The sequence below is a fragment of the Megachile rotundata genome, chromosome 5, assembly GCF_050947335.1.
Source record: "Megachile rotundata isolate GNS110a chromosome 5, iyMegRotu1, whole genome shotgun sequence".
NCBI classification, from domain to species: domain Eukaryota; kingdom Metazoa; phylum Arthropoda; class Insecta; order Hymenoptera; family Megachilidae; genus Megachile; species Megachile rotundata.
In genome coordinates, this window is record NC_134987.1 from 12,802,630 (window position 1) to 12,823,166 (window position 20,537).

The following is a 20,537-nucleotide window of genomic DNA, read 5'->3' on the forward strand; positions in this document are numbered from 1 at the left end:
GAGAGTTGCTTTCTAGATAAATGTTCTGGATCAGGAAAGACCAAGAAGATTGTTGAAGGTTTCAGAACTTTTTTTGTGAGTCAAAATAATAAAGTAAAATAAGTATATAAATAAAATAAAAAATAAAGATAAATATCTAAGTAAATAAAATGCAGAGCCCAACTATAATTAAAAACTATGTTAAAAACAAATGAAAAATAAATATCTAAATAAATAAAATACAGAGCCTAACTATAATTAAAAAATAAATAAAAAATGAATATCTAAAAAAAATAAACAGAAAAGCAAAATAAGTATAAAGAAAAATAAAAATGAATATCTAAATAAATAAAATACAGAGCCTAACTATAATTAAAAAAAGAATAAAAATTGAATATCTAAAAAAAATAAACAGAAAAGCAAAATAAGTATAAAGAAAAATAAAAGTTAATATCTAAATAAATAAAGAAATAATGTAATCTTATAAGATTCCTATGCCTCTCAAAATGATCTGAAAACCTACCTCGATCATAGTCAGTGGGTTCCCATCAAGATAAGTCCTATTGACCTTATAAAAATGCTGAAAGTCACCAGGCATCAATGACTCGATCTGATTGTAATCCAGTCTCAATATATCCAGTGACATTTGTAATCCCCTGATTTCCGGCTCCTGTTGTTGATTCAACATCTTCGATATCCTATTATAGCTCAAATCGAGGACCTTCATACGTTTCAAAGAGGACAATTGCGCGTACGGTATGTGAGTCAGTTGATTCCCATTCAGATACAGGTGCACCAGATGCGCCATGCCGTCTCTGAACACCGAAGGATCGATTTCCTTCAGATTGTTCTCGCGTAGGTCAAGCATATCTAAGTAGGTGAGACCGGCGAACGCGTCTGCCGGAAGTTTGTCGATCGCGTTTCGACCCAAGCGCAATTTTTGAAGGGAGTTCTCCAATCCGCGCCAATTTTCTGGCGCGATCTTCGATATTTTGTTACCTAGCGTGGAAATGATGGATATCAATTCTTCTGCACGGTGGAATCTTGTTATATTGCTGTTTAGTAGACATTCTTTATTATGTATATTCGTCCGATTGGATTTTCTATTTTTTTTTTATTCGATGGGAGTTGTGGTATTGTTAGTTTTCTGAGTTATTAAGTTAGCGAATTTCTACATTTCCAAATTAATATTTTTTTTAATTTCTAAGTTAGCAAATTTCTAGATCTCCAAATTAAAAATTTTTAAAATTTTTAATGTTCTGAGTTCCTAAATTTGCGAATTTCTAATATCCCGAATTCCCAAATTTGTGAATTCCTAGATCCCCAAATTTCTAATATCCCGAATTCCTAAATTTGCGAATTTCTAGACCCCTAAAGTACTATTTTCCCAAATTCCTAAATTTTCCAATTCCTTGATTCTTGAATTCCTACATCCCCAAATTTCTAATATCCCGAATTCCAATCTTCCGAATTCCTACATTCCCAAATTTCTAATATTCCGAATTCCTAAATTTGCGAATTCCAATTTTCCGAATTCCTACATTCCCAAATTTCTAATATCCCGAATTCCTAAATTTGCGAATTCCAACCTTCCGAATTCCCAAACCCCTAAATTCCTAAATATCAGAATTCCCACAACCCCAAATTCCCAGTACCCCAAATTCCCAAAACCCTAAATTCCCAAAACCCCAAATTCCCAAAATCCCAAATTCGTAAATATCAAAATTCCCAAAACCCTAAATTCCCAAAACCCCAAATTCCCAAAACCCCAAATCTCCAAAACCCCAAATTCCCAAAACCCCAAATTCCCAAAACCCCAAATCTCCAAAACCCCAAATTCCCAAAACCCTAAATTCCCAAAACCCCAAATTCCCAAAATCCCAAATTCCTAAATATCAAAATTCCCAAAACCCTAAATTCCCAAAACCCCAAATTCCCAAAACCCCAAATCTCCAAAACCCCAAATTCCCAAAACCCCAAATTCCCAAAACCCCAAATTTCCAAAACCCCAAATTCCCAAAACCCCAAATCTCCAAAATTCCCAAATTCCTCCAACTTCAAATCTCCAAATCCCCCATATTCCCTAATCCCAAAATTTCCAAATACCATGAACAGATCCTGATCATCGAAGATCTCCATTAAGTACCTGTCAGATCGAGAAGTTGCAGTTTTTGTAAATGTCTGAACGACCTGCTGGGAACCCTTTCTAACTGATTGTAGGGTAATTCGAGCTCCCATAACGATCTCTCAAGCCCTAGGAAAGCTTCGTCCGGGATGTCGGCCAGGGGATTATGCTTGATCCGTAGACTGTACAGACCTGCAAGATAAAAGAATGGCATGCATGTGAATAGAAAAGTGCCATACGATCGTTCCTCTGCAACGTAATCGATGACGCAAGGAATTATGCGTGACGCGGGTCACTGCCCTTTAATCCCCATTTCCTTATTCCCTGATCGGTTCGTTTCTCGAAAGACCCTTCGTTATTGATTTGGACATTGCTATAGGTATCTTTCAAGCTGTTAATATTTCTTTATTTTAATCATATTTTATATGAAATTTCATTAGAAGACTATTGTATTATTATATTAGAAGGCGATTTATAAAAGAAAGAGAAGATCAATGTGAAAAGTGTTGTGAGTACATAAGAAATACATATACTTATAATAAGAAATGTATGGTTCTTTCAAATATTTTGTTTCTTACATTCTTTTTTAAACATTTTTTTAATTTTTTTGTACTTTTTTGAAGTTTACTGAACAAGTAAACTCTTGAAGTTTACTAAACATTTTAGGTGCAAAAAATAAATATTTAAGTAATTGTGTTTTTGTGAACCTTACAATGACATGATATTATTATTTAATTATTGTTACGTGTAATAAATATTATAAATATCATACTGTATGAAATATAATAATTTTATATTACTATTACATGTATGTAATAACAAATTAAATATATCTTTAGAATAAATGTATGTATGTATTAATACATGTAATTGTTGAAGTATAATGATGTACAATTATTGTGTTTTCATTACTATTTGTTGTAATTATTATCACACAATAATGTTATACTATTATATCATATTGTAACTGTTGTATTCTACTATAATTATGATGTTATTATTACAACTATTATCACATACTGATACTCTTTATCAATTAAATTATAATAAACTTAAATTAATTTGAATGATAATAAACTTAAATTGATTTGAATGATAATAAATTTAAATTGATTGAAATGAGAATAAATGAAGAAATATTTAACGATGAAATACCTGTGTTCACAAGAAACTGCGGCTGCAAAAACATCAGTCCATTGTTCTCCAATTGCAACATGAACACCTTGGAAGAATTGAGAGGTTGAGGTATGCGTGGCATCGGTACATTGTAACAGGTGACTATGCCCAGATTGGGGATGGCTTTCGAACAGGTGCAAAGAGGGTTGAAGAAACAGGGTGGATACTGCACCGGAAACTCGTGCATTCGCGCCAGAGATGCCCATAGCATCAGCAACAGTGTCAAAATCACCAGAGTGTAACCCACCTTCACCATCGTCATTAAATTCTGGAATTTGTTCGATTTTTAATATATACCACTTTCAGTGCTTATCGAATTGTTGATACTGGAAATTTGAATGTTACTGTCAATTTTATTATCGCCTGATTCGTTTGGATAACCAATATAGTTATTTATTTGATAAAACATGGATTATCAAGGGACAAATTTTTACTAGTTCTTTTAGTTTTTTAATTTCTTCAATTTTTTTTTTTGTTCTGTTTAATAACTTTGTAAAAAAACAAATACATTTTATTGGATTAGTAGATATAAATGAATTTGATCAACGGAAGTTAAAAAGTTAGTAAAGTAGTAGAGGATTGTGTAAGTTTTCAAATATTTACTGTAAACTTTTGTTATATTGCCACACGTTATATGTGAACTTTAGACATGCATAGTATACTTTATGTACGAGATATAATACCTCATATATTTTGTGTACTGCGTGTTATATAGCTGTGCATTGTATATCTAAATTGTAGATTACCACGTGTTGTATAGTTATCGTATTAAATTTCCATGCGTTATATAGCCATGTGTTCTATAGCCATGCGTTGTATCACCACGCATTAAGTTACCATGTGTTGCGTTACGTTGCATTAAATCACCGTAAATTATATCGCCACGTATTATGCCGCCACGCATTAAGTTATCACACGTTATATCACCACGCATTATATCATAATGAATTGTCTTACCACGCATTGTATCGCCACACATTATATCACCACGCATTAGATTACCATGCGTTATATGACCACGCATTATATCGCAGTGAATTGTATCGCCAAGCATTGTATCACCACGCATTATATTACCACACATTATATCACCACGCATTAGATTACCACGCACTATATCACAGTGAATTGTATCACCAAGCATTGTATCGCCACGCATTATATCACCACGCATTAAATTACCACGCGTTATATCACCACGCATTATATCACCGCGAATTGTACCACCTCGTATTATATCGCCACGCATTATATCACCACGAATTGTATCACCTTGCATTATATCGCCATACGTTATGTCGTCACGCATTAGATCAAATGAATTCTATTACCATTTATTAAATGACCACGCACTAATGCGCCATGCGTTGCAATATCATGCTTCAGTTCACTGCACGCTATATCACCGCACATTAGATCACTACACGCTATATCATCATGCTATATATATACACGCTATATATCATTATAGTACTAATCGGTACATCACTACACGTTATATCGCCACGCGTTGTAATACCTTGCATTAAATCACTAAACATCACGAAACTTTTCTACTATTACAACCTCATATGTGGCAATATAACAAAGTCTATATACCAGCACCGTTAAAGCATGCTCACAATTAAATTTAAGAATTCCAGTAACTCTTCATAATACAAAAAAAATTAAAAAGGTACTCCAATTAATTATAAGCACTATATTACTGGTTGTGCAAAGGTCTCCAAACGAAAGCTCACATTCGAATCCACAATGTCGATCGATTTCGATTTCTTCGTAGATACATCTGACCCTTAACCCTCGTACGACGAACACCCTACATCCATGCGATACATCAAATAGAATACTCAAATTGAACTATCAAAAAATCATATTTTGAATAACTATACTATAATAATTATGATATTCATACAAGGTTCCAGACACCCCAGTAATATTACAATTAATCATGCAAGCCATGCAAAACATTAAAATCAAAAAGTGAAACGATTGTATTCCAACAATTATAACATTTTCCAGTGCAGGACATTTTCACCGTTAATAACTATTAAATACTTGACTCCACGTGTTTACATTTTGTATTACCTTTATTACGCAATTTTATTTAGAGACAAAAATATATTTCAAATTTTGCACATCGCTCAATCTTCGAACTCGTATAGAACCACGTTTATCAAGTTGGTCCCAGAATATTCGTCTTCCGAGGATTAACGTCTTATTGCCGGTGAAAGATCACACGATTCTGTACTATACGATTGAAATTTCTCACTGTTCTTTGCACATCCACAATTTAATTGAACAACGATACGTTTACCATGTTTCCTTGAAGCAACAAAGCACTACGAGAGAATTTCTATGGGAGCTCGCGATCATGGATCGCGGCTCGATCGCGATGATCGCACTGAGGGTTCTGGAAACTAAGTGGTTGCTAGCACGTATAATAAGGCTTCGGGAGTACCGGAGACAGTTTCGGTGCTTCTCTTTACCCGATTATAAGGACGATATTCCATTAGGCAAGGAATGAAAATAGTCGGGTAAAACGTCAGTGAACATTCGAATTTTAGCTATAGTTTATTATATATAGTATGTGTGATCATATTGTGTATCAACTTCTGATCTGTATTGGCGTAAATTGAATATTGGCCTCGCGATTGAGGTACCTTGTATCGTCACGCTGTGTCGTGTGCGAGTTCGGGAATTTGGGAGTTGGGAAGATTGGAAATTTGAGAGGTTGAGAATTTGGGAGCTGGGAATTTTGGGGGTTCCGAAATTTGGGAATTTGGAGGGGTGGAAATTTGGGAATTATGGAATTTGAGGGTATAGGGGTTTGAGGACTTACAATTTTAAAAATTGCGAAATTAGAAAATTGAGATGTTGAGAATTTGAGAAATAGAAATATTTGAGAAACTGAGATACTTGAGATATTGGGAAATTGAGAAATTGGGAAATTGGGAAATTGGGAAATTGGGAAATTGGGAAAGTGGGAAATTGGGAAAGTGGGAAAGTGGGAAAGTGGGAAAGTGGGAAAATGGGAAAGTGGGAAAGTGAGAAAGTGAGAAATTGGGAAATTGGGAAATTGGGAAATTGGAAGATTGGGATATTGGGAAATTGGGAAATTGGGAAATTGGGAAATTGGGAAATTGGAAATTTGGAAATTGGGAAATTGGGAAATTGAGAATTTGAGAAATTGGGAAATTGGGAAATTGGGAAATTGGAAGATTGGGAAATTGAAAAAGTGAGAAATTGGGAAATTGGGAAATTGCAAGATTGGGAAATTGGAAGATTGGGAAATTGGGAAATTGGGAAATTGGGAAATTGGGAAATTGAGAAATTGGGAAATTGGGAAATTGCAAGATTGGGAAATTGAGAATTTGAGAAATTGGGAAATTGGGAAATTGGGAAATTGGAAGATTGGGAAATTGAAAAAGTGAGAAATTGGGAAATTGGGAAATTGCAAGATTGGGAAATTGGAAGATTGGGAAATTGGGAAATTGGGAAATTGGGAAATTGAGAAATTGGGAAATTGGGAAATTGCAAGATTGGGAAATTGAGAAATTGGGAAATTGGGAAATTGGGAAATTGGAAAATGGGGAAATTGGAAAATGGGGAAATTGCAAGATTGGGAAATTAGAAGATTGGGAAATTGGGAAATTGGAGAATTGAAAAATTGGAGAATTGGGAAATTGGAAAATAGAGAAATTGAAAAATAGGGAAATTGGAAAATTGGAAAATTGAAAAATTTATGTTTCAAGCACCATAAAATCAAAATTAATATATATATAACAAATACATAACATATTAATCAATAAAATCAATATTAATTGAATTTTTATAAAAATGGAACTAGTGGCGCCATCTCTCCGGCGAACAGGGTGAACTACACACTTTTGAAACTGCAGTTTCATTAGTTCCTACTATTCGCCACTAGATGGCGATTTTTTTTTAAATTTTCAAATATGAAGTTTCAAACGTAACATAAAGCTATAATAAATATAACCTCAAAATATGATCGGTATTCTAATGGAATGTTGTTGCAAATTAAATTTTGATTAAAATCATAGAAATGGCAGGTAGTATGAGGCAATTAGAAGAACGACAACTTTCAGCCGAAGTAACTCGGATGCAATGGTCTCCGAAAATGGACCTGTTAGCAACCGCTAACGTTAAAGGTTAGATTGTTAAAAGGGAGAAGAATAAACATTTCTCATTTATTTAAATAATTAAGCAAAATATCACAGAGTAATTCTTTAATAATACAAAGCAGTAATAATATATCTTTGATTGAGTAGTATAAGTTTTATGTACTACTTTACAAATATGATTATTACAGGAGAAGTTATGTTGCACCGATTAACATGGCAAAGAGTATGGCTGTTAAGTCCTCAGGAAGAATCTGATACTGTAGTGAACTTAGCATGGAGACCAGATGGAAAATTCCTGGCTGTTTGTTATGAAATTTCCAAAGTATTGTGTTTAGTGGATATTGAAAATAAAAACATTATTCATAGGACAAAACTTACGTTGCAAAATGATATCACATGTATGATGTGGTTACCATTAACAAATGTGGATAATGATACTGTATCAGGTGGAAACAAACCAAGCATGCTACCAACAGGGGAATATCTTCCACCGTTACCCAGTTTGAACAGAAGTTTTGGCCAAGAACCTGAACGCAAAGAATTCTTATCTCAAACTTTAGATATTCTTTTTGTAAGTTAATAAAAAATACATACATTATTTAATATATTAACATTAACATACTAAAGAATGTCTTTTTCCAGCTTGGATTGGACAATGGAAGTGTTGCAATGTATGTGTTTGGTATATTCTATTGTGGTACACTTTCAGTTGGCCATGATCGAATATTAGAAATTAGTGGTGGATTTGGTAAACCAATGTGGGTCACGTGGAAAGATAACGGTGGCATTAAAGCAAGTAGATTATGGTGTCCATTGTTGGAACAAAGCACAGCATTTTTTAAGGTTCTTTGCATAGTACATTTAATAATCATAGTTAAGAGAAATGATAAATCTCTACAAACTTATTATTTAAATCTGAGGTAGCACAAGCTCAAGCTAACATAGAATATTTGATGGATTATCTTTCACGTACATTGATGGCAATCTCAGAAGCATGGGAAACAATTCTTCTTGAAATGGATGAAAAGCTCGCACGATACGCGGAAACAAATCCGCCTGGTGGTGTTGCTGCAGATTTTCTAGAATTATTAATGATCGGCATACCGACGCAGAACTTAGAAAATTTTTTATTACGGGATTTGACTGAAAAAGGATTAAAAAAGTTGGGACACAGTATTGAAATGTGCTACAGTAATATACAGGTATTAATACGTTTGTTGAATGTATTAATATGTGTTACATTAATCTAGCATTTTACAGAAATTGGTCTTGAAAAATTTAACAAACGTCGGGATGGCTTTAGTGTATCAATTAGCTGAAATGAGGGGGATGGTGAGATTAGGTGGTCCATATGAATCTCTAGGATTTGCAAATGAAAGTATTATAACTAATGCCCTCCATGCGTCGGAAGCTTTTCTAGCGAAATCTTCGGAAATTCAGCAAGTAATAGATCATAGCATGCGCGACTACAAAGCATTCTTCCGGTATGTTCTAAAAATTATATGTTCACTGACAATATTTGTACTATTTGAGTTTCTGTTTTTTAAGGTGGCTATATGTTGTAATACTAAGATTAACAGACGAAAGAATACCGCCTGAAGTAAGTCGCGTTAGTCAACAAGAATTAACATTTATCGCGGAATTTCTGCGCGGTTTTGACAAAACTGAGCCAGGCGTTGGAGGGAGGAAAGGAGTGAATTTAGAGAAATTAGGTCAATATTTACGACGTGAAAATTTACAGACTTGTTTAACACCCGAAGGAAGTGAATGGACAGCTATGCTCAGTGAAAATCATTGTCTTCGGGATCATCCACTTATCGTGAAACAAGATCTTAATTTCTCGCTGTTACAGTCCCATGCGAGATTGATTGTCGCCGTTCATAATGTTTTTCGAGAAGCCTATTCAGGCTTAGTTGAACATTTTACGATTACTACTATAACTTTGGCACCATCTGTGTCGTTTGCATCATCCCAGATTACGACCAACGATGATGGTTTACTTGTAGCTGCATGTGACATGGATCATAAAATATTACGACTATTTAGAATCGAATGTTCACATACAGAGCCTGTTTCCCTAAATTTTAAATTGGGTACAATAGATATAGATCATAGATCAGGTTTGTTGGTTCACTATAAATACATGTAACAATGTGATTCTTGAAACTAATATTAATAACAAATTTTTGTTAACAGAATCATATTCTAAAGCTTGTGTAGATGGAACTGTGATTGATTTACAGTTTTATTCTCAAGAATACCTCAGCTTATTGTTGCTGAACAAACATACTCACGCATCGTATCTGATACAGTTACCATTAAAATGTCCTCGAATTTTTGAAAATCATGATAAAAATGCAGTTACCTTGGCCGAACTCATAGGTAATAATTGGCCGCGACCTTTTCAAGGTATTTCTGCTCGGCGAATAGCAGTGAGCGGTGCAAGAAAAGTTGCCGCTATTTTGAGTGAAAGTAATAGAAAAATAAGATTATTGGAAACTGAAGTAGAACCTGAAGATGAGGAAGATGAGGAAGACGAAGAAGATGGAGGTAATGATAGTATGTTGGATTCCTCGCATGAAAAGCCTACAACTAGCTCTCAATAAATTCATTAATCGCTAAGATTATATTTAATAAAACCATAAACGTAATAATAAGATAATGATTATGTCCATATTATAACAATTAAATATTTAATTCTGAAATTTGATAACTATGTAAATGTATGTATATATATATGTACAATAATGAATTTTTTTTAAAAAATGGTAGATGAAGTTTCTTATTTAAGAAATAATTATATCCATTGAGTCTTTATATGTTACAACTAAGAATCTAATAAATTTGTATAAATTACGCAAGAGTACGATTGCCCGTAATAAATATGATATTCTATAAAATTATTTTTTATATTTCCTATAGTTGTTCATTACTTTTGCATTTGTTTAAATACTTTTGGGAAGTCAATATCAAGGGCTGCATTATCAATACCGCCATCTTCAGTTATTGTTGGTGGCACTGCCGGACCAGCCCTAACATTTGGTGTATACTTTGCAGGAGAATTTTCTCTTGATTCTTCCAAATCTATAATAATAATAATTTCAATATTAGTTAAACATAATAATTTAATTATTTTGTGTTTTTTTTTCAATTAAATCTTAATAATTACCAAAAAATCTGCGATTTCGTCTTCTTTTTGTTGTGACAATGAAAAGAACAATTGCTATGCCAACAACTACTACCATAACAGCAGCCATTCCTCGTAACAAATTTGTCTGTAGAAAAGCAAGCACATTCAAAATACACAATAAATGCATCTTTTTGACAAGTCTTGTTAAACAAAGTCATTATAGTATACCTCAAAATCATTTTCCCAAACATCTTCCCAATCCTTTTTGACAATCAATTCAACCACGTGAATATTAATCGCAGAATGATCCGATATACCTTTTGAAACACACTTGTAGAAACCAGATTCAGCAGTTGACACACCCTGTCAATAACAGAATTTATTAATGTAACTGTCTAGAAGAATACAAAAAGAAGTTAGGTGTCATAAATATTACTCTTATAAACAGTTTTCCAGTTAACACTTCATAATTGTATTTATTTTCATCCATTGGATTCCCAGGGCCAATAATACGATTATCATCTGTAAGTTGCCAGAACATAAAACGATGGTGGTCATCGCTACTTAAACAAGGAAGTTCAGCTAAATGACCAGCTGGAACTTCTGTTACTGTAACTGTGGCTCCATGAACTCCAGTTTTTAATAGGAACAGTAATGAACACAAAAGTGAAACACATCTTATGTTCATCTATAAAATAAAGTTGGAAGTATAAAAAAGTTACTCAAATTACTGTGCAAAACACTAAGTTTGTACTCTAATATTTATTGTCTCCAACTTGACTTTCTGAATTTATTATTGATTTATTAATTTGCAAGCTTATATACATGCTTAATGTATCAGAAAAATCTGATAGTTCTACCTGTTGCATTGTTTATCTCCACTTTTCTTAATGCAGTAAAAAATCTAAATAATTACACTCACTTTAAAAATTGCTCACTTTTACACTTATATGAATGAAATGTTCAACTACAGAAAATGTTAGAATACTACATAAATATGGTACAAAACTTGTTTCACCACTAACTAAACATGTTTTATATTGTTAGCATCTCGTTTTGTAATGCAGCAATTATATTGATCACCTTTGGTACAAATTTTAATAGTATACAGTTGGTTTTAAACGTGACAGATGGGTGCCAGAACTCTTATTCTATAGACAATGCAAGCAGAAGGCACTTCTTAGTGAATCATGTTGCATAACTGCAATGATGATTCTATGTGAGCTGTATGTAGTCTTCCACTGTTTCTTATTCTTCACTTCAATAAGTGTACCAAGTAATAAGAAACAAAATCACTGTTTGTAACTGACAACAAACTCATAGACTAATGAGAAAAGCTTCAATAATGAAGCTACCATACACTTACTTATTTATATCTTTGTCCTATTCATCCTTGCGCAATAAAGTATTTATAGTAAGCTAGACTGGCATCTCGTGACTACTATGTCTGAAAGTGCAGTATACATTTCTGCAGCTTAATTACTTAAAAAATATTGACATGTAACATAAAACCTACTATCAAGGTAATATTTATATATGTATTCATCAACCATAATATAACATATATATGAAAATGTTATAATTTGTAACAGACTACTATATAATCACCACATATATTTTTAAGATTTTAAACGTTCTTATAAGTAAAATAATAAAATTAATTAGCAAAATCAGCTAAGCATGAAATTTATAGTAATCTATTTTCATTAAAATATTTTCAATGTAATTGTTTGTATAACTAATTTTCACATAATATTTATATAAAATACAATAAATATTGCATACATTTAATTAAATATCTTTGAATTAACTGTGATCTGCCATTGTCAATACGGGTCATGTATCAGATGGACAAAAACATCAACTGTCAATGCTGGAAGGAGTACCCAAAATGGTGCCAAAACAACTTTTGCTGGTAATTCCCAATGAGAAGCTTCCAATTTCAAACAAATTAGAATCTGAGCAGTTAATTTCATAAATACAGCTGCCATGTACCATGCCTAAAAAAATTATTTTGAGTTTCCAGAAGACACAATGATCATTTTGATTCAACTTACTTGTCGACGCAAATTAACAACAAGACCATTTTTAAAATGGGAAACCATATTAAAAACGATATAAATCAAAAATATTTGGTCGTATAACCACATTGGAATGAAAACAATGAACCAATTCCATTGTATTTTTTGATCGAGCCTTAGAACAAGTAGAATTGCAAAAATCAAATGATTGAACCAAGTATATACAGCACGATGCAATACTGACATTGCAATATCAAACTAAATTCGTCAAAAATCACGAGACAAAACGTGACCGTAAAATACTATACGATCATATTGCAATTTCGGCAATTTGTTTACTATAATACTTTAATATACACATAACCTTCGCTGTCGGCTAACCTATAAAATATAAAGATTATGCAGATGTCGCTACCAGAGATAAATAAGTTCCACTCGTGAAAAAAATATTATCATTCAACGACGAGTTTTCGTTCATTTTGCGCATGTCGATTCTGATTCGTATTCTATAACTAAAAATAACGCGCATGTGCTATTACGGCCATTAGATGCATATTCGACATTTTTTTTGAACTTTTGAGTCTTCAAAATTTCGGTATTGTAGGACTTTGGAAGTTTGAAAATTTGAATCTTAGAATTTTTAAAAGGAGACTTTGAGACTTTAGAGCTTGAGAATTTTAGAATTTTGTGGTATTGGTAAATTGGGGTATTTTTCAACTTTGTGAATTTTGACACTTTGAACTAATATTGTGGCACAAGCGCATAAGTGGTAAAATTATCATTTTGAAATGTAGATCTAAATCTGTAAATTTTTATCTATATCTTTGTCCATATGACAAGCAATGAAAAATGAGTTATAGTGAGATAGCTTTCAGAGCTCATTTCAGTGTCATGACCTTTAATTGCATGTAATATTGCATTTAGTTGAAATTAGTGATGAGACTTCAAAAATTTCATGATGTAATTTATATTGTACTGTATTTTTCAATCTTTGATATACATTATACATTTATATATATATATACATTTAGTCACACATTTATAAATATGTTTATATAAGGTGTAATAAAAAGATTTATTTTCTGTCAAGTAAACGTAAAATCTAAATATTTATACAAAATTAAAATACCTCCATAAAACGACAATTATTGATTTACATCGTGAGTGCTATTTTTTACGCTTATAATAATTACTACTATTTTTATTACAATTATCGTAAATTAATGCGTTTATATATAATTATTATTCGTGTAACCTTCACAGGTCCTGCATTTTTAGTTACATGTACACAATTTTATACACAATTTGTTTTGCATCTTATGAATAATATCTCGAATGAGTATCGTTATGTTATCATCATTACATCACCCAGTAGAATAATATACGTTTCAGAACTGTCCGATCACTCAGTCCAGTCTGATCCAGCAACACATTTTGGAACGCATTTATAAGAGTTTATCTGTTATGTAATTTATGGAGATTTTTTTATTAACTGGTGTTCTTAAATTAAATATATACGGTTGAGATTCAAATTTCAACAGGTGGTTATTAGATGTTATGTTTGAGTGTTATGTTATTGAGTGTCTGATGTTTATTAGTACATAAGTATTATAGTCACGATAATGTCTCAACAAATGAATAATACTACATCGAATAGTTTTCAAGTACGTATATTTTATATTGCAAGCATAAATATTTTATAAGAATGTACATTTCGTTTTGTAATGAAACTATACTAATATACTACAGTAGTAGTATCAGCGGTAAATATTCATATGAAATGTGAGAATTTGAGAATATGAAAATTTAAGAATTTGAGAAATAGGGAATTAACAAGTGCTTTCTTACATTTGCTACTAGCGAAAAGAAGTTAGCATTGCATCTAGGTGTACACACGTTAAACCAAATATATTCATTACATACTTATCATGTTATTTCCTTTCGACGAGTGGTCTTATAAATATGCAAAAACAGCATGTGATTGATCGAATGCCTAATAATCGTTTGTAATTCGCCGGAAATAGTAGATTTATTGTATTAATATAAGGAAAATTTATTCAACATTCTATAAGTACAATTCGCTTGGTAACAACTACTTACGAGGGAGCAACGAAAATATCATTATTCAAAAATTCTAATTAGTGTCATTTTGTATTAATTTGGACATGAAAATAAAACTTCATTATAGAAATAAGGAAGTATTCTAAAATATAATTAACTGTAATTACTATAATCTTGTATATGTGCATTTTATCTGTGTTGTGTAAATGGTACATTTTTTTTATTATCCATGGAAAATATACTATCTATGTAAATATACAATAGTTACATTTATTCTACATTTATAATACCTCCGGTAAAATAGCTATAAATACTTTGGAATAGTAGTACTGTTCTTAGATCGAGGAAAGTTAAGATCTATTTTAAAGGGTAGCGCCCTGTATTTGACCCCATGTAGAAGCCGGCGATTTCTCAAGGTGTACGCTTAAAAATTTCTCCGACGCCGGCAGCAAGACTGATAGCTTTCTATTAAATCTTTAAATAAGCGTGCACTAGAAAATCATTGCTCATTCGTTTCGTGGAATTTTTTTTCATTCATCTCGCTGTTTCCTTGTGTGGTTACGACCTTAGCCTCTTTCTCAGCATTCTTTTTCCGAGGTCTAACCACGTGCAACATTAACAATGCCAAACTTGCGATCGTTGGTAAGTCAAAAGAAAAAAAAAGAAAATTTGAAACTAACAGTATGTTGTTTTTCTTGGTGTTAATTGTTACCATTTACAAAGTAATTACATACGATTTACATATTGTATTTGTAGATAACCTCCTTGTAAAATGTATCTCCAGATATTAATTTATTATTATTTACTGTTATTCCTTAGTTTATATACATAAAGGTAGTAGTTCAAATATAAAAGATACGTGAACAATATTTGTAAGATGACATGTATGTTTTATTAAATTAAAATCATAAAACGAATTTCCATGTAAATGTAAAATTCATAAGTTTTATTAATGAAACTTCCATGTTTGTTATTCATAATATGAAATTTCTTTATTGGAGTTTTTAAGTCTCAATAATTTAGAAAAAATTACTACAATTCTTAAGAGCTTCTGATCATTATCTGGTGTCATAGGTCATATGGTATCACCAGTTCATTTTCACTGTTTAATCTTTACATATTTGTTTCCAGGCTTTACCAATATTGGCTGCTGTAGGAACTGTAGTTGTAATAGGATTAGCATTTAAATTATATAAGTCCTGGAGCGGTGACAAGAAGAAAAAGTCTCCAGTTTTGCTGGTTGACCCAGTTGTTAAATATAGTTTACCTCTAATTGAAAAAGAAATAATAAGTCATGATACAAGAAAGTTTAGATTTGGTTTACCAACCCCAGATCATGTACTTGGATTACCAATTGGTCAACATGTACACTTAACAGCAAAAATTGGTGAAGATGCAGTTATACGTTCTTATACACCTGTTTCAAGTGATGACGATCATGGTTACGTAGATCTTGTGATTAAGGTAAGTGAACTTTATATTTAAGTATGTTTTAATAAACAAATTTTAAAAGGAAGAACATGTGTTTAGGTATATTTTAAAAATGTTCATCCAAAATTTCCTGAAGGAGGAAAACTATCTCAATACTTAGATAATTTAAAGATTGGAGAGACAGTTGATTTTAGAGGACCTTCTGGTAGACTGGTTTACAAGGGTCATGGAAACTTTTCCATAAAAATTTTGAGAAAAGACCCACCTGTAGAATATACTGTTAAAAAGGTATTTATTCCAAATTTATATTTATACATATATATTTTAAATTACTTTTAAATTTATATTGAAAATATAACAATATTTTTTATGAATATAGGTTGTGATGTTAGCTGGTGGAACAGGTATTACACCAATGTTGCAATTAATTCGAGCTATAGTAAAGGACCCCACAGATGAAACCCAAACTTCTTTACTTTTTGCTAATCAAACAGAAAAAGACATATTACTTCGAAATGAATTAGATGATATTGCAAAGAATCATCCTAACAAATTGAAACTTTGGTATACATTAGATACTAGCAGTGAAGACTGGAAATATAGTACAGGTCATATAAATGCGGAAATGATAAAAGAACACATGTTTCCTCCATCACCTGATACAATTGTACTTATGTGTGGACCACCTCCAATGATCAATTTTGCCTGTAATCCTAACCTGGATAAATTGGGATATGATCCAAAATTACGCTTCGCATATTAAAGTAACAAATTGTTCTATTAAGTTGAAGTGTAGAGATTGCATTTGGCTTATTAATGTATATTATTGTTGAATGAGATCTTACAGATACAACATTATTTTATATGAATCATGAACGGGTTTAGAATACTGTATACATAACATTAATAACTGTTCAAAGTAATTAAAAGTTATGAATATTTAACTTACTAAACTATTTTTAACAATGTCAAAATGTAAGAAATTATACATAGTATTTTTTAATAGCCCAGTGATAATCTAAGAAAGCCGTGTTCACAAATATCGACGTATTTAAAGGAATAAATAATTAAACGATTAAAGAAAAGAAAGTTAATTTATATTTTGTAATTCCATGTTTGCTATAAATGTTGTTAATTTTTCATTACAATTTTTAATTTTATAAAAAATGTGTTGCCACTGCAAAATTTTAGTGAGAAATAGTATGTAGGTTCAAATATTAAGCATTTATTGTAGATTTGTTGTTTTGTTATAAAAAATGATGATCATAAATCATTTTGGTTATTTTATAAATCCCTTACATCTTTTCGTATTAAATTAAATATTTTTTATGTAAAAATCACGGTACATGTTACAGCAATAGAAGAAAATTAGCGTATTCACACTAATTAACAATTTGCAATTAATATTATTAACAAAATGAATACTCGAAGCTAAGTTTATAATCTGATTATAATTCACATAATGGAAAAGCAGTGCAAAAAGATTAGAGCAATAAATGATCTGATTGTGTAATTAACAACGACCACGATCCCTAACACGTTTCCTAGGTGCCGCCCGTAGGATATCATCTACACGCAAAATCATTTCTGCCGCTTCAGCTGCACTAAGCAAAACTTGTCTCTTCACAGCCCAAGATTCCGTTATTCCCAATTTTTTCATGCAACTGATTTTTCCTTGTTCCATATCTATTAATATAACAACAAAAATAATTAATTACGGATCATTAGGTTATTGTTTACTTCGACAAGCAGATGATAATAGTATTTAAACATACCGAGACCCATTGTATTTGCACCAGAATTATGCGCAGCTCTCAGTTCGCTAACTAATTGAGCTGAATCATAACCAGCATTGTCTGCAATGACAGTAGGTAATTGTTGCAAGGCTCGAGCAAATGATTCCATTGCAACTGCTTCTTTTCCAGGAGTGGCAGCAGCTGCTCTCATTACAGCACAAGCCATTATCATCTCACTGCATCCTCCGCCATAAACAATTCTCGATTCGCGTACAGTAGCCGACAGTACACAAAGAGCATCGTGCAGAGATCTTTCTGCTTCATCAAGAATTTGTTGAGTAGCGCCTCTAATTATTACCGTACAAGCCTCTCCCAACGGAACTCCGGAAAATTTAAGCAAAGTATCTTCACCTACCATTACCTGAACAAATATAACTAATTAATATAATATACGATTTTAACAAAAATTATAACGTACCTGTTCAATGAGATCACATTTTCCAAGTTTCACCATATCGGGATTATCAAACGTACTGACTATTTCTCCGCCAGTAACAAGCGCGAGTCTTTCAATACCATCAAAGTCAGCATGCTCAATAGCCATAATATTAGCATCAGCAAACAATTGCTCAGGATAATTATAAATTAGCTGTCTATTGACAAAAACGTTGCAGCCATGTTTTATGATTTTGTCAACTTTATCCTGAATAAAGCATAATTATCAAGTAATTACTAAAATGAGATTTATAAAATGAAATTTTATGTATGAGTAGTTTACCTTCATTTTTTCTTTTTCCGCTGCTTCTAATTCTGCGATTTTCGCCATTGAATCAACTCTTACTCTCGATCCAAATACCTAAAAATGAACATTTATATTAGTTTCATTAATGAATTAAAGTGAACAAATATTTGTATATTACTTACTTTGATTTTATCTGTATCCATGGGAGTGTTAGCTATAAGAATACGTGCATCAGTTATTCTTTGTGGCTGATGTACTCCAGGTTTCTTATCCAGTAAGAATCCATCATCAAGGTAAGAATCAGATAAAGTTCCTCCACGTTTCTTAATTATTTGAATAGCTGATAAATTCCCTGATCCTTTAAGGCGTAAAACAGCATCCACTGCAAGGGTACTGAAGTGTTCTTTATGCTGAGCTAAAATTTTTGAGCTCAAGGTTGTACGAGCAATGTTAGATAGATCTTCACAGAAACGTTCAGGATCTGCTGAATTGTCAGCTGCAGCATTTTTTAAAGCTTCCCGAGCTACATTAGTTGCATTTCTCCAACCAGCAATTATGGTTTGTGGATGAATTTTTTGATCAATTAATTTCTCTGCTTCTCTTAATAACTCAGCAGCTGTAATGAAAAATAATTGTCATAACAACAAATCATATAACAATATTATTACAAATAATCAAATTCAATCTGTTATACAAACCAAAAACAGTTACAGATGTAGTGCCATCACCAACTTCATCATCTTGCACACGAGACATATCTACTAAAATTTTGGCTGCAGGATTATCTACACCAACACTTTTAAGAATAGTTGCTCCATCATTGGTGACTTGAACTTGTCCAGCGGATCGACCATGAGCTACCAATACTTTATCCATACCCTTTGGGCCAAGCGTAGATTTTACTAAGTCACCAATAGCTATTGCTCCTACAAATAAACTTAACCTGGCAATTTCTGCCTTCTCTTCCTCTGCTTCATTTTTGAGGATCCTAACAGGATTCAAGGAGACCTGCATACATACATTAACACTTTTAGTAATCGATAATACTATTAGTTTGCACAAAAATTTAATGCTCGTACTAATTCCATAAATTATAGATAGTTTTCTGAATACATAAATATTACAGATATTTATGTATTTATTATATTTTTAATTTTATTTAATAATAGAATTTGTCACTTAAGATATGAATTTGCTGTAAGGATTTCAATGGAAAAAATTCGACAAACAAATCAGTCTTGTTGCTGTAATAGTATATTTATAGCAAGTATAGTTTTGCTTAGAAAAATATTCATTGAATTCATAATATAAAAAGTCTTTCTATTGACACACGTGCGCCATTTGTCACACCTTCATATATGAAACCGGGCATCGAATATCAATTATTACTTTGATTTCTGACGATATTACAATAATAACATTTTACAACACATATTAACGAACTAAGATTGTTTAATTACCATTTTAAATTACAGTCGGAACGATAAATCACAAATTGCAATTGAATAACGTTTCTTTTACTCGACAGCAAAGCACAATTACAATGAACTTTTGGTGCATAGGTGGCACTACCGCTTGAAATTAAACATACAATTTCTTCAAGTTTCTCACTCTAACCTTCCTTCAATTGGCTACTTCAAAACACCAAGATTCTTTGTAGCGAATCAGAAAGAATTTTTAGATTCTACAAAAGAGAATGTACCATTTACAATTGAGTTTTACTGGAAAACACCGAGAAGCTTCTTTCGTAACTTATACATTGTAGATGGCACGATATGTCCGAATGAGCCATCGGGTTCTCAATATAATTCCTTTTAAGGTTCGCAGAAACAGACAGAAAATGAAAGTATTCAGGCTTGAAATTTTATTATTCTCAGTCAAGTGATGAATGAAACAGGCAATTCTAAAAGAAATTTTAGACTGAGGGATCTTTTAGTTTGTTACAATTTTTATTTTAGTTTGTACAAATAATGAGAATAGGGAATAGGTGCATA

At 32.0% G+C, this 20,537-nt stretch overlaps 6 protein-coding genes across 14 annotated transcripts in view; 2 read left to right on the top strand and 4 right to left on the bottom strand.

The window, feature by feature from the left end:
• Window positions 1-5,731, bottom strand: part of chp (leucine rich repeat containing G protein-coupled receptor chaoptin) — a 19,783-nt gene extending 14,052 nt beyond the window's left edge. Inside the window, exons 1-4 of one of the 3 annotated variants that reach the window (XM_076531865.1) lie at window positions 5,595-5,731; window positions 3,260-3,548; window positions 2,126-2,296; window positions 503-978 (exon numbers count right to left, since the gene is read on the bottom strand). In XM_076531865.1, the coding sequence (XP_076387980.1) occupies window positions 503-978; window positions 2,126-2,296; window positions 3,260-3,548; window positions 5,595-5,597 (939 nt within the window). In that variant the 5' untranslated portion in view covers window positions 5,598-5,731. Of the gene's footprint in view, window positions 1-502; window positions 979-2,125; window positions 2,297-3,259; window positions 3,549-4,902; window positions 4,922-5,365 lie in introns of those variants that run through there. The other 2 variants (XM_003701694.3, XM_076531866.1) reach the window with 2 other exon arrangements.
• APC4 (anaphase-promoting complex subunit 4) lies at window positions 5,696-10,193 on the top strand. 2 transcript variants are annotated; one of them, XM_076531871.1, is made up of 8 exons: window positions 5,696-5,821; window positions 7,342-7,449; window positions 7,611-7,993; window positions 8,065-8,265; window positions 8,343-8,624; window positions 8,683-8,906; window positions 8,971-9,542; window positions 9,619-10,193. In XM_076531871.1, exons 2-8 carry the CDS (start codon window positions 7,344-7,346, stop codon window positions 10,026-10,028), a joined length of 2,178 nt encoding a protein of 725 aa, XP_076387986.1. In that variant the 5' UTR covers window positions 5,696-5,821; window positions 7,342-7,343; the 3' UTR covers window positions 10,029-10,193. The 2 variants fall into 2 exon arrangements, with proteins under 2 accessions (XP_076387986.1, XP_003701743.1); XM_003701695.3 differs by lacking the exon at window positions 5,696-5,821 and having other exon boundaries at window positions 7,218-7,449.
• On the bottom strand, window positions 8,065-11,999 carry LOC100876535 (uncharacterized). 3 transcript variants are annotated; one of them, XM_012281690.2, is made up of 5 exons: window positions 11,919-11,999; window positions 10,989-11,240; window positions 10,781-10,915; window positions 10,592-10,697; window positions 8,065-10,506 (listed from the first exon to the last, which is right to left on the bottom strand). In XM_012281690.2, the coding sequence occupies exons 2-5, from the start codon at window positions 11,238-11,240 to the stop codon at window positions 10,352-10,354; spliced, it is 648 nt and encodes a 215-aa protein (XP_012137080.2). In that variant the 5' UTR covers window positions 11,919-11,999; the 3' UTR covers window positions 8,065-10,351. The 3 variants fall into 3 exon arrangements, with proteins under 3 accessions (XP_012137080.2, XP_012137079.2, XP_003701745.2); XM_012281689.2 differs by lacking the exon at window positions 11,919-11,999 and adding an exon at window positions 11,636-11,912; XM_003701697.3 differs by lacking the exon at window positions 11,919-11,999 and adding an exon at window positions 11,413-11,912.
• Window positions 11,927-13,492, bottom strand: LOC100876646 (transmembrane protein 60). The gene is made up of 3 exons (XM_076531879.1): window positions 12,610-13,492; window positions 12,338-12,552; window positions 11,927-12,034 (listed from the first exon to the last, which is right to left on the bottom strand). Exons 1-2 carry the CDS (start codon window positions 12,817-12,819, stop codon window positions 12,379-12,381), a joined length of 384 nt encoding a protein of 127 aa, XP_076387994.1. The 5' UTR covers window positions 12,820-13,492; the 3' UTR covers window positions 11,927-12,034; window positions 12,338-12,378.
• A 394-nt stretch (window positions 13,493-13,886) lies between these two features.
• On the top strand, window positions 13,887-19,160 carry LOC100878102 (NADH-cytochrome b5 reductase 2). Of its 3 annotated transcripts, none has more exons than XM_003701711.3 (4): window positions 13,887-14,237; window positions 15,766-16,098; window positions 16,165-16,353; window positions 16,445-19,160. In XM_003701711.3, the coding sequence occupies exons 1-4, from the start codon at window positions 14,196-14,198 to the stop codon at window positions 16,826-16,828; spliced, it is 948 nt and encodes a 315-aa protein (XP_003701759.1). In that variant the 5' UTR covers window positions 13,887-14,195; the 3' UTR covers window positions 16,829-19,160. The 3 variants fall into 3 exon arrangements, with proteins under 3 accessions (XP_003701759.1, XP_012137081.1, XP_076387991.1); XM_012281691.2 differs by lacking the exon at window positions 13,887-14,237 and adding an exon at window positions 14,928-15,276; XM_076531876.1 differs by lacking the exon at window positions 13,887-14,237 and adding an exon at window positions 15,303-15,356.
• Window positions 17,141-20,177, bottom strand: CCT2 (chaperonin containing TCP1 subunit 2). Of its 2 annotated transcripts, XM_003701712.3 has the most exons (7): window positions 20,004-20,177; window positions 19,242-19,551; window positions 18,726-19,159; window positions 18,580-18,657; window positions 18,280-18,504; window positions 17,841-18,222; window positions 17,141-17,751 (listed from the first exon to the last, which is right to left on the bottom strand). In XM_003701712.3, the coding sequence occupies exons 1-7, from the start codon at window positions 20,004-20,006 to the stop codon at window positions 17,579-17,581; spliced, it is 1,605 nt and encodes a 534-aa protein (XP_003701760.1). In that variant the 5' UTR covers window positions 20,007-20,177; the 3' UTR covers window positions 17,141-17,578. The 2 variants fall into 2 exon arrangements, with proteins under 2 accessions (XP_003701760.1, XP_012137082.1); XM_012281692.2 differs by lacking the exon at window positions 20,004-20,177 and having other exon boundaries at window positions 19,242-19,557.
• Window positions 20,178-20,537: the final 360 nt, after the last annotated feature.